Here is a 12,621-nt window from a genome sequence, read left to right on the forward strand (position 1 = left end):
TGTAAATCGACGGCGCATAATCGCAGTTTCGATTCACAGTATTTTCTTTCCTTTTAGATGCTCGGAGAATATCGTCTATTAGAGTAATTCTGAAACAAATACCGCGTTGCCTTGCACAACCATGGTGCTTGTTGAGGGCTTGCAAGGATATTGGACCGTGACGGTAACGCTAATCACCCGCCACCTATATGAAGATGACAGCACCATCGCCAGGCTCGGTCCGGAACACGATTGTGTCCAGGTTCAAGCTCTCGGCGTTCGGGCGCCGCGCGTAGAACTCGGCCTTCAGCTTGTTGATGTACTCATCCGCACGCTCTCCCGGCACCAGGGCCACGGCGCATCCGCCCCACCTGGAACAGGCGGCAAGACACGCTGGTCACAACCTAGTCCTACTCCGACCAAGCCATGCACTTCCGTCCGGCTTGCGTGGTTCATCATCCAGCCTCTGTGAAAAACGGACTGATTGATGACGCTGGAAAATACTGAATGACCCGTGCTGATCGCCCGCCAGCGAGTACTCTGTGGGTAGTCGCACGTGACCAGGCGCAGCGGTGGCATGCTCAGCATCGCCTGTGATGTGCTGGAGGGTGGCATGGTGCATGCATTACAACGGACAGTTCATTGCTTGGTTGCTTTTCGTGATAGAAGCCTGAAATCTCTTTGTTTGTTGATTGGAGTTTTAGGGCGCGTCGACTACTGTGGTCATTTTGAGCCCAGTTGAAATCTCTTTTGTGTGGCACCAAGAACGCTGTATGGTTCCATGGATGCCGGTGGCTATAGCAGGTTTTCACTTGAAAAAGGACAAACTCACTTCGGTCAAGGCCATTTCTACTCGCAGGCAATGCACCACACGCGCTCCGCTCTTCCCAGAGCGGAGGCTTGTTACCCCTGGTATCCTTTGGCGGGCTTGTGGCCCCCTGGCACCTTCCGATAGGTCTGTGAGCTATGGCACCGCTCGGTAGGTCTGCGACCCCTGTCTCCGCCCGGCAGGTCTACCACCCTAGGCGCCGATCGGTAGGTCTGCGACCCCAGGTGCCGCCTGACAGGTCCGGGACCCTTGGCGCCGCTCAGCGGGTCTTCGACCCCTGGCGCCACCCGACAGGTACCGACCCGGCTCCGGTGAGACGCGCCCCGTAGGCCAGCCCCTCGGAGAGCCGGCAGATGGTGTCGAGCAGCTCGTGGCTGCACTGGTACAGGTCGCGGCACGAGGCGTGACTGTCGTTCATCAGCTGGCCCATCTGACTGAGGGCGTCCTCGCCGCCCGCCTCGCAGACGGCGCGGAAGGCGAACACCCGGCCGGCCTCTGCCGGGGGGGGGGGGGGGGGGTCAGGGTGCGGCGCCGCGTGTGAGCAGGATGCTATGGCAACCGCCTGACCATGTAATGAGGTCTGTCATAGTCGATCTATATTGCAGATATCACCCGACGCCACGGCCGGAAAAGTCACATCCAAAGCACGGGGCTGCAAACTGGTTTCATTCGTCACCAGTGTTAGCTTAGCAATTCAACAGCACCGCCGCATCCCGAGCAGAGCCGCCGCCGACTCACACCGAGGGCATGGGTTGAGAAGCTGGCCCTCAGATACCTCTGGCAAACCTCATGGCCCGGTAAGCGCATGGCGCACATTCACGTATTCCACCGCCAAGCCAATCAAGGTCACCATCATCATCCAAGCCAAGGTCATCAATAATTCAGGCGTGAACCTTCAGTTTCAAAGAACTGCCGTCGGCGGCGGCGCCCGATCGCCTGTTGCCGTGATTGACTTAAGAGCACATGCAGAAGCGCTCTCTGTTGGGGCTTGGGCCCGATGGCTGACCTTGGAACACGTGCAGCGCCCTCTGGTAAGGCCTGAACTCGGCGATGTGGCGCGTGTTGGGGCTGAGAGTGATCTCGTCCAGCTGCGACTCAGTGATTCCCAGCTCCACGCATATCTGACGGGTCAGGTCAGATCAGGTCGGGCGGGTCCGGGTGGCGCAAAGGTGCCCAGGTCGAGTCGGGTCAGGAAGCTGACCGATAGTCGCTGCACACGTGTTTGACGGGCTTGGGGTCACGTCAGGTCAAGAGGGCTCATGTTGCCAGTTCCACGCATATCTGACGGGGTCAGGGCTAGAACAGGAGGGCAAGGGAACGCATGGATCTGAAGCTGAAGACATATCTTAAGTGCTCAATGCGGTTCACTCTATACATGTTGCATGAAAATTGTTTACAGGACACTTTCTGTCTCCACAAACCAATGTCAATTGTAATACAAAGGCTGTTGTCTTAATTTGTTGTTAAGTTATGTGACTCGTGCGCTGTCATGGTAGCCCATGCCCCCCCTCCCCCCCCCCACCCGGCCTTGTGAGGCGGCATGCCCCCTGACCTCCTTCTTGCTGTAGGGCTCCTCGTGCAGCACGGACCGCACCAGCCGGGCCATCTCGTCAAACTGCAGGCGCAGCTCCTTCTGCAGGTCGCCCAGGCGGCGGTACTTGGACCACTCCAGACCGCGGCTCTTGGCCAGCAGCTGGCGGATCGAGGAGCACGGTCACAGCCTTGACCCGGGAGCGTCAATAAAAAAGACATGACATTCGTATCTGTATACTTAACAACGGATTACGGGGATCGCAAAGATGATGCAAACTTTGAAGGCAGGTTTTTAGGTCAGATTAGAGCTCCTTCAACCTCAAAGAGAGTTGCATGCCAATGGAATCAAGGAAGCAGCTGAACGGCAGGGAGACGCTGCTCGCTTCTAAAGTTGTCTCCGCTGCTCAGACCTGCCGCTGGAATCTTACGTCGGGTACACGTGGGTGCTCGAGCGGGGCTCTCACTCAGGCCGGCGGGGGCGGGCCCACGGCCAACGGCCGCGGCGTGCGCCTTGCGTGGCGACTTCTCGTCAGCATACACCGTGAAGCGCTCAGCGAGAACAGAAGACCACGCAAGGCCACGCACTCAAGACACGAGGCTCGCTGCCAGCACGCTTCGGCAGTGGGAGGCCGGGTGGCGGCTCCGAGCAGCCTGTTCCGTCGGCGGCGCCGGCCGCTCCGGCTCACCTGCGTGGCCAGACGGCATTCCATGACGCGGCAGTTGAAGTCGGAGGAGGCCGCCTTGTTCTTCTCGGCCAGGCTGTTGGCGATGACGAACACGGCGCCGGGCGGCAGGCGCACGTCCTGCGCGCGCAGCGGACTGAACTCGATCAGCTTGGCCGTGCCTGGAGCGTCGGAGGGGGAGGCGTCAGGGGGCGGGGCAGGATGTCGAAGACCACAACTTAGCCGTGGCTGACAGGGGGAGCATGGCGTATTTTCGCAAAATGAGTTGGGGCTGAACAGTGAAAAATGACTCAATCTGGCCCCAAAATATGCCAACAAGCAGGTTTCTCCACGGATTTTGCCCGCTTCATCCCGAAGATGGGTCAGGGCTGAAGTCCAAGTTAGGGGGTCTGAAGCTCCCAACAGAACAGAAAGCACACCCCTGAGGAGAAGTCAACTGTAACCTGGACAGGTGCGAAACCCGACATCAAATATTGGGAGGGATATTGGCGTTGCATAATATGGGGTCAGATTCGGATTGCGTTTCGAATGTTCGACAAACAGACCCGAAGCGTTCGCTGTTTTCGCGTTCCGGGGAAGGGCCTGCACCGTTGATCCCTGCACCCCGACAGTGGATGTGGAGCCGACAGGAATCACTCAGGCCGGTGAGATGAGAATGACTAGCGGCCAGAGGACGTGCGTGGCAAAGATACTGAGGCCATACACGTTGGGAACGGGTTAACCTGTAATGTAGAAGACAAAGAGGTGAAGAAGTGTAGAGAATACCTCTAAGAGCAAGTATGAGTGAGTGAGCAGGAAGCGAGTGCGGCCATGAGCTGACGACAGGAGCGTCTAAGGTGGTGCCACTGACCCTTCTTGGCGAGGAAGCAGATGGCCTGGTCCATGCCGCCGCCCTCGGTCCCGATGTGCCGCTCCGCCCGGGCACACATGCTCGCTATCTCCGACTTGGTCATCGTTACCTGGCGGGCACAAGTACAGGCGGCTTAGACAGACAGGCATGATGTACGCACCTCTGTGTAAGCATTCGCAAAACACAATTTCCAGTGTGATGATGATGATGATTGGGGTTTTAGGGCGCGTCGACTTCTAGGGTCATTTTGCGCCCATAACAGCTAAGTGTTTACCGTGGTGTATAAATGGCTGTGAATCCTACGCTTCTCAAAAATGAAAACAGCTGTCCGGTGCCAAGCATGCGAGAATCGTCACCAATAAGGTCTGAAAAGGTAAGACCTGACGCATCTCGTCCGAAGTAAAGTGCCCGCTCTTCTCTGAACTGTGGGCAGGAGTGAATAACGTGGCGAACCGTAAGTGGCGCACCACAGCGAGGACATTTAGGGCGTTCTTCACCGCACAAAAGCGTCGTGCAAAACACCGCACAAAAGCGTCTATGTGTTGCGTGCGTGTGGCCAATTCGTAACCTGCTGAGGGTTACTTTCATGGTGGATACTACTTATTCTTAAAACCGTCTCTTCATTGCGTCAGCAGTTCATGCCCTCCCGAAATTCTAAATGTGAGCATAGGAGTGGTCTTTTTCATTTGCAGTCAGGGCAAGTCGTCTCAACCCTCATGTAATGTTCATACCACTATCATTTCAAAATAAAAGTCGCGGGAATTCGATCTATTGTAATGTTATGGGACGCTGGAAAACGGTACTGGTACAGGCGGAATAGTCTTTAGGACTACCCGCCTCGACAGCAGCGTTGGTTTTGACACGTTTCCGCGCTTAATTTACGTCGTTACAAGGTTTATTGTTGCTTCGTGATTGGCACCTCTGTCCTCCCAATTTAGGGTGATGGGTTCGCAGCTGACGGACACCAAAACCTTCGAGGTTGTGACGCAAAATACGGTTATGCGCCAAACGTCCTCAGTCCCTGTCAGGATGAAGCCACGCACAACTAGCTCCGCTCAATCGGTCTCCCCTGACCGCGTAAGAAAATTTTCTATACGCTCGGCGAGCTTTATACATGCAGTGAACTTGGTCCAACTTAGTGACCACATCACGCAGCCCGTCGGCAAATACAACATGACTGTAATCAGTATCGCGATGACATTTTCAAAGTAATTTAAATGAGGCTTCCGAACCCTCCTGGCGTCAATTAAGTTCCGGCACCAGTGTCTGTGTGTCAGTCAGTGTCAGTGTCAGTGTCAGTCACTGCCGCTCGGTTGGGGGGTAGAGTACAGTTCGAAGTACAGTACGGTTCAAAGCAGTAAGCATCGAAATACAGTTTGCCGGACTGCACGTTGATACTGAATCCGTCAAAGACGTTCATGCTGGCACCTGACCAAGCCAGGACCGACAGCCCGCGGGCGGCCGGCTGCGACGAGTTGCGACACGTTTATGATCGTTCAGTGATACCTGGGAGAAGACCACAGCAAGAATGTGCCGCTGATAGCATGCGCACTGCGCTGGGTGAGGTGGAACGCGCTTCTGGCTGGCGTGGGCTATCGAGGTAGGGATCCAGCCAGTAACGCATGGCCGGCCTCTTCATGCTCGGCATGAGAGGCCCGAGCAATGAGATGATGTGTAGTCCACAAAAACGTACTTTCTCATTTCTTCATGCAAGCAAGACATCATAGATTCAAGTACTGGGGAGCGAGGCCGATGCGTTTGTAACGAGCTATGTTTAGCGAGCACCCTAATCCCAGGAACCAGACCTGTTTAGCAGGACATCCGGCCGCATTAAAACAAAACGCTTCCGATAACATATGAAGAAACATAGCTCCTGAACACCCAGATTTCCTCGCAAAAATAAGTGGGCTTCACGGAAGTCGCACTTCTGCCAGAGCCGGTGCCATGCTACCCCTGCACTAACTGGAATGGACGGGAGCAGTGGGTGATGCTGCAGCGGCGGCGCCAGTCGGTGTATCGCAGTTATAGATAACAGTCAGTGCGGTTTTGCGAAAGGCTTGTGTTATAAGCAGGCTTTATCTGGATAAAGCCCGAGTAGAGTCAGTCACCTTTGCTTTGTTCACCTCTGTGCTGACTGACTGATTGACTGATGAAGGTGGCGTTGAATAAACGTCACGAGACTTGCCGACAGATCAGACGAGCTCAGAGCTAAGATGGCCGCCGCCAGAGGACGACAGCACAGCCCGTGAGGGACGAGCGCGGGCAATCCCCGGCGCTGCATGGATGGTGATCACGCTATCGCTAGTCACGAACTCTCGGCAGACGGGCAGACCTGGGGCAACGGGCCGCCAGCCACGAGCTCCCGGCAGACGGGCAGACCTGGGGGCGACGGGCCGCCAGTCACGAGCTCCCGGCAGACGGGCAGACCTGGGGCAACGGGCCGCCAGTCACGAGCTCCCGGCAGACGGGCAGACCTGGGGCGACGGGCCGCCAGTCACAGGCCAGCGCCGAGCCGGGCGACCTAACGGTAATCCCGGCCGGCAGCGGAACAGTGTAGTTTTGCGGTGTTTCAGGGGCGCCGGCCGCAGCGGTCGCGCAGCTGAACGTAACCGGCGCCGCCGCCGGAGCGGAGAGGCTTCAGACGTCGTGCAATAAATGGCGACCGGAGAGATGGACCGTGCAATAAACGGCCGGAGAGATGGACCGTGCAATAAATGGCGACCGGAGAGATGGACCGTGCAATAAACGGCCGGAGACAATTTGAAAGCTCGGCCGAGCCGAAAAAACGCATAGGACTTAAGTGAAGATAACACCCGCGGCCGCCGAGGGCTTTCCGGAGAGCTCGTCCTGAGCAACATTCAGCTCAAAGACTACTGAGTGCACTTTTCAAAGGCTGTTATTTGCACCTGCTGTATCAAGCTGGTTTTCGAAAGCACGCTGTCTTCTCGGTGCTATGAGAGCGGCTATTGATTTACCGAGAGCGCCTCGTGCGGCGTCACTTCAATTACGGTTGTCATGACTGGTTTTTGCTTAGGCTACAAGTTACTTTCGTTCCATGGTTAACCCATCACATGTCATTTGGATCACCATCTTGCTAATACTCACGCGTTTCTGTCAGTGCCTTAGCGCGGTACATCATGCACAGCAAACAGCACAGTAGCACAAGCAGTGTTTGTGTGTTTGGTGAGAACATCCCTATCACAGCATCTGAGCGCCCACCTCCAGTCCGTGGCACCTATGCCGAGTCAACGCGTACCGGAAAAAAATACGCTTTGGCGGCCTGACAATACTAGGACCAATATAAACGCATCTGAGCCGCAATATTCGCACACTACGGTCTCGAGAATATAGCAGCACCTGGAACATTGATCGCCTGCTTCGCTGGTTACCACGGGAGACGATCAGCCAAGCGGACAGTGACACCAGTCCGCACTCAAGACGGGGCTCTTCAATACGTGATGTTGTCAGGTCGCAGCTGGTACTCTAAGCCTCGCCGCACGTACCTACGATCAACGATGCCGTGCCTGATACTGTTAACAGTGTGTCGTCACAAACGGATATGCCAGCAGCAGGCCAAGCTCCCAAAGCCGAGAGCGAGGTCTTAACGTGCTTTGATTCTTGCGTTATAACCAGTCTCTCAGCATTCACATCGTGAGTACGATGATGAGCGGTACGCTTTGTTTCGCAGTACAGATCTGACAAAACCAGTGGCATGGCATGGGGTTAGAAGTGCAATTCCGGACCATGAACGCACAGCTTTACTGGCATCCGGTGGTGGGGAATGGGTATCGTTCAGTGAGCAGCGATCCCTCTGAACAGAGGCATGGCTACAATCTGATTGCCTGGTAGCTAACATGCCTCATCTCATGGTCGGTCTCTGGTCTCGCCTGACGTGGCCTGAGCGACAGACGCTGAACCCGACTCTGACCCTGATGTGATCCTGACCCCGACGTGACCAATCACACCGACCCTATTCCTGGCTCATGACCCCCGGCGTGGCCCTGACCCCGACGTGACCCATAAAACCGACCCGAATTCAGGCCCCGATGTAACCCATGATCCCGACCCCAACCCTGGCCCTGGTCCCGACGTGACCCGTGACACCGACCCCATCCCTGACCCCAACGTGACCTATGACCTTAATGTGACCCATAATCCCGACGTGATCCATGGCCCGACATGATCCATGCCAGCGACGTGACCCATGACCCTGATGTGACCATGACCCTGGCGTGACCCACGACCACCCTAACTGATCCATGACCTCGGCGTGGCACATGGCCCCCACGTGAGCCGAACCGATGAGGCTGCACTCTGACCTTGTTGGCGTGCGCGGTGGCCAGTGCGGCGGCGCAGACCAGCGCGGAGGAGCTGGAGAGGCCGCTGGAGGGTGGGATAGTGCCGCTGACGGCCATCTGCAGACCAGCGACGCTGCTCAGCCGGCCGTGCTCCTTCACCCCAAGCACGCCGCACAGCACGTAACTGGACCAGGGCACGCTGTCCGACCGCTTCTCCACCCTGCGACACACCAGAGAAGAGCTGACATCGACTGGACCAGAGCACGATTTCCGACCGCCTCTCCACCCCGCGGCACACTAGACAGGAGCTGACATCGACTGGACCAGGGCACGCTTTCCGACCGCCTCTACACCCTGCAGCAGACTAGACAGGAGTTGACATCGAGTGGACCAGGGCACGCCGTCCGACCGACTCTCCACTCTGCGACACACCAGACAGGAGCTGACATCGATTGGACCAGGGCACGCTGTCCGACCTCTTTTCCAGCCTACGACACATCAGACAGGAGCTGACATCCACCGGGCATCGTTGTCGAACCTGAGCTCCTCCGTGGAGCAGCTGAAGTCGTCGTAGCTGCGCTCGATGTTGGCCAGGCTGAGGCTCGGCTTGTTGGTCGTTCTGACCGCCATCAGGATGTCCTGCTGCACCGCCATCGGGAACACGGAGTAGCCGCAGTAGTCGATGTGTTCACCGATCAGGTTGACTCTGTGAAGCCACGGTCGGTGGCAGGGTCAGAAGATACACCACAGCGTCCAGTCAGCAGCGCTCAGAGCGTTCGGTGGCATGGTCAGAAGATCCACCATAGCATCCAGTCAGCAGCGCTTAGAGCGTTTGGTGGCAGGGTCAGAAGATCCACCACAGCGTCCAGTCAGTAGCGCTCAGAGCGTTCGGTGGTAGGGTCAGCAGGTCCACCACAGCGTTCAGTCAGCAGCGCTCAGAGCGTCTGGTGGCAGGGTCAGCAGGTCCACCGCAGCGCTCAGTCAGTAGCACTCAGAGCGTTCGGTGGTAGGGTCAGCAGGTCCACCACAGCGTTCAGTCAGCAGCGCTCAGAGCGTTCGGTGGCAGGGTCAGCAGGTCCACCGCAGCGTTCAGTCAGTAGCGCTCAGAGCGCTTGGTGGCAGGGTCAGCAGGTCCACCGCAGCGTCCAATTAGCAGTGCTCAGAGCGTTTGGTGGCAGAGTCAGCAGGCCCACCACAGTGTCCGGTTAGTGGCGCTCGGTGGGCATTGCTGATTGTGACGTCAGCTTTTCTCAGTAGCTGGCTCCATCATGCAGCACTGGCAATAACTTTGTCAATGCATGGGTGCAGCTCCTACAAGCTACAAGAGGATATTTCGCAGCTTTGCCAGCCAGAAGGGGTGCCGTTTCGCAACATGGATTGGACAGGGGGATGTGCTGTGAAAATGATCAATCTACCCTCAAAATGCGTCAATAAACGTATTTTACCCAGATTTAGCCCACTTTTCTTTTAAAGCTGGGGGCTGGAGTCCCAGTTGGAAACTGAATAGTAAACTATACCCCTACCAGCCAGCTAATAAATGACTGATGAGGTACACAGCTGTGGCGAATTTTTGTGCTTTAAGCGACTCATTCGACAATAGAAGGATGGCCAATGTGTGATCCTATTTATATGCAGGTGTACAGGCAGCAAGCCTCTGCACACCCAGTTGGTTGAGCCATATGCGCTATTATGAGGATCGTACCACTGCATCTCATGTGAGCGAGATTGCGGCCGGCTCGCGGAGACGCTGACATCCCGCGCTGAGCTCACCTGCCCAGCGCCCTGACGAAGAACTCGATCTCACCTGTCCGGCGCCCTGACGTAGAACTCGATCTCACCTGTCCGGCGCCCTGACGTAGAACTCGATCTCACCTGTCCGGCGCCCTGACGTAGAACTCAATCTCACCTGCCCAGCGCCCTGACGTAGAACTCGATCTCACCTGTCCGGCGCCCTGACGTAGAACTCAATCTCACCTGCCCGGCGCCCTGACGTAGAACTCGAGCTCACCTGCCCGGCGCCCTGACGTAGAACTCGAGCTCACCTGCCCGGCACCCTGACGTAGAACTCGAGCTCACCTGCCCGGCGCCCTGACGTAGAACTCGGGGGGCTGGCCGTACCGCTTCTCGAAGAACTCGCCCAGAGCCTTGAGCCGCTCATGCTGCGCGCCCGTGACCTTGCTCAGGTCGAGCACAGCCGGGCTGTCCTCCCCCATGTCGATCCTGGAGATAGCAGCTGTTATCAGACCGGAGGCCGTGGCGTGCCAAGCGACCTATCTTTACCGCGAGCCGCGCAGCAGAAGCCCGGAACAAGCCGGGCTCGCGACAGAAGCGGTCTTCATCGGAAGGGGCCTTAGAGAGATTTATACAGTCACTTGTTCCTGGATCGCAACCGCACAGAATGGTCATTCAGATTCCTGCATCACGCCCGTTACGTTTGACGTGGCATGGCGTCGTCCCAAACAGAGCGGACAGTGTAGGCGTGTAAAACCTGTGAAAATCAGCGGGCAAAGATATCCACCTTGCGACAGCTGGTCACCTTCCCTTAGAGCAAGGAGTCATTAGCTTTGGGGGTTTAAAATACCTAGTTTTTTCAATGTAGGTTCAGTACTGAATGCTAGAGACCCAGCCTCGAGTTGGCCGAGTAATTCACCTGCCTGCCTGACAATCTCTGCCCACGAACTCGCTGACCTCTGTCTCATGAGCCTGCCTGTTGCCTGAGCGGGCAGCCACGAGCGACCGAACATGAGGCGCCCATCCCCGACTCCTGGCGCCCAGCCCGGCCCTCCGCATCCGGTGTTCGGTAACACAGCGACCCGCCGCCGCCTGCCACCTTTACGACCTCGCTGCACGATAGTGTCGGCGCCCGGCCGACCTCCGCATGACGCCGGAGTCGCGGTGCCCTGGGCTCGGTCGGCGCGGCGGCGATTGCGGCCGAGGTTGACCTTGAACTTGAACTGCGAGTGGCGGGTCCCGGCTGCGGCCGCGGTAATCGCGCGGTACCTGCGCAGTGGGAGGGGGAGGAGGGGGAGGGCAGGGGAGGGGAAGAAATGTCGGTAGGGTTCGCTGTGCGTGGTGGCGTAATCGCGGCAGCCGGGCTGCTACCGCGCTTAGGGGAAGCTGATGAGATGCCTGATTTATGGAGGCTGGGCAGCTGCTGTCAGTGTGGGCAGAAGACGGGTGATGCGTCGCAACGCCGCCCTTTATCGGCGCCTGGGAGGCTGCAGCTGGCCGTCCGGGCCCAGCGACTGCTGGCGGCGGGGAACCCGCACGGCCGGCGGGGACGGGAAAACCGTGACGAAACTGGTCACGCGGATGGGCACGTTCTTTGAACGTTGTGACGCAGTTCTCACGAAGCGGTGTTGGCGCGGCACGGACTGGCAGGTCAGTCACGCGGCACGCGTGAGTGAAGGAACGACGTGGTGCGGGGACGGAGGACGTGATGCGGGGATGGAGGACGTTCCCACCCGCGGATATGAATGTCATGTGTGATGGATGACTCAGTCAGCGGAGACCACTGGGCGGGCTGCCTGAGCTGGCCACGAGACCGCGCGATCTCGGGCCGTCCGGACTCGCCGGCTATTTATACGGCTCACGACCGGGCGGCCGTCGCCGTCGGCAGCGGCGGCTGCGTCAGTGGGCCGATGGCAGAGACGGCGGCAGCAGCCTTCGGCGAACACACCAACCCGCCACATTGGCCCGGTCTGGGCAACCAACAGCAGTGCAGGCCTGGCCAACGGGACTTAAGATCTCGGCCACAAGTGCAGTACTGTTGTTACTGGCGACAGACACGCGGCAGACAGGTACGACGAATCCAAAATTGGCCCATTGGTCGAAATAGCCCACCAAAGCTCCACAATTTCGTGATAACCTTATGCTCTGGAAGATGTCAGTCATGGGTGTGTCTCAAAGCCCCATAATCCCCATCTCTGGAATGAAGTAAGCACTAGCCCGTTGCAAATCCTAACCATACGTCACAAAAGCGTGGCGCAGCAGTTGCGGCCTGCGTACCTGCGCTCCTTCATGGCGGCTGGTCGGCGTCCGAGGCAGCTAACGCAGCGCGCCACACACCACACACCCGGCCGATTGATCGCCCAGCGACGACTCCCACCCACCGGCGCGCGCCGCGAACCCCCCCCCCCCTCGGCCACCGCCGCCGACGCTAGCGACATCTATACCGGCGGTCAGAAACAGAATGCATTCCAAGGGCCGGATAACTGGGAAGTTACGGCGAACTCGTAAATCTGTTGTAATCGTGGACAATGTTGGTACGCTTTAGTTGGTATCGTGATAAGGCTGCAGGTGGATCAGTGCACCTGGCATATTACTCGTATAACAATATCAATGCCGCAAACTGCACTGGTATGGTTGCCCCGAAGAAGGAACGTACTCAGAACTTGTAACCAAGTCTGTCAAATGTATATATATATACAGAGAGAGAGAGAGAGAGAG

The 12,621-nt window shown here is 57.5% G+C and overlaps 1 protein-coding gene across 2 annotated transcripts in view; it reads right to left on the minus strand.

Moving 5' to 3' along the window:
- Window positions 1-12,266, minus strand: part of LOC119092815 (N-acetylgalactosamine kinase) — a 13,424-nt gene extending 1,158 nt beyond the window's left edge. Inside the window, exons 1-10 of one of the 2 annotated variants that reach the window (XM_037215731.1) lie at window positions 12,181-12,266; window positions 10,249-10,392; window positions 8,711-8,878; window positions 8,194-8,392; window positions 3,875-3,983; window positions 3,028-3,185; window positions 2,361-2,501; window positions 1,815-1,929; window positions 1,111-1,303; window positions 1-350 (exon numbers count right to left, since the gene is read on the minus strand). The exon at window positions 1-350 is cut by the window's left edge and continues 1,158 nt beyond it. In XM_037215731.1, coding sequence (XP_037071626.1) covers window positions 185-350; window positions 1,111-1,303; window positions 1,815-1,929; window positions 2,361-2,501; window positions 3,028-3,185; window positions 3,875-3,983; window positions 8,194-8,392; window positions 8,711-8,878; window positions 10,249-10,392; window positions 12,181-12,194 — 1,407 coding nt within the window. In that variant the 5' untranslated portion in view covers window positions 12,195-12,266 and the 3' untranslated portion in view covers window positions 1-184. Of the gene's footprint in view, window positions 351-1,110; window positions 1,304-1,814; window positions 1,930-2,360; window positions 2,502-3,027; window positions 3,186-3,874; window positions 3,984-8,193; window positions 8,393-8,710; window positions 8,879-10,146; window positions 10,168-10,248; window positions 10,393-12,180 lie in introns of those variants that run through there. The other variant, XM_037215732.1, reaches the window with a different exon arrangement.
- Window positions 12,267-12,621: the final 355 nt, after the last annotated feature.

The sequence above is a fragment of the Pollicipes pollicipes genome, unplaced genomic scaffold (assembly GCF_011947565.3).
Source record: "Pollicipes pollicipes isolate AB1234 unplaced genomic scaffold, Ppol_2.1 Scaffold_3464;HRSCAF=4073_pilon_pilon_pilon, whole genome shotgun sequence".
In the NCBI taxonomy this organism is placed as follows: domain Eukaryota; kingdom Metazoa; phylum Arthropoda; class Thecostraca; order Pollicipedomorpha; family Pollicipedidae; genus Pollicipes; species Pollicipes pollicipes.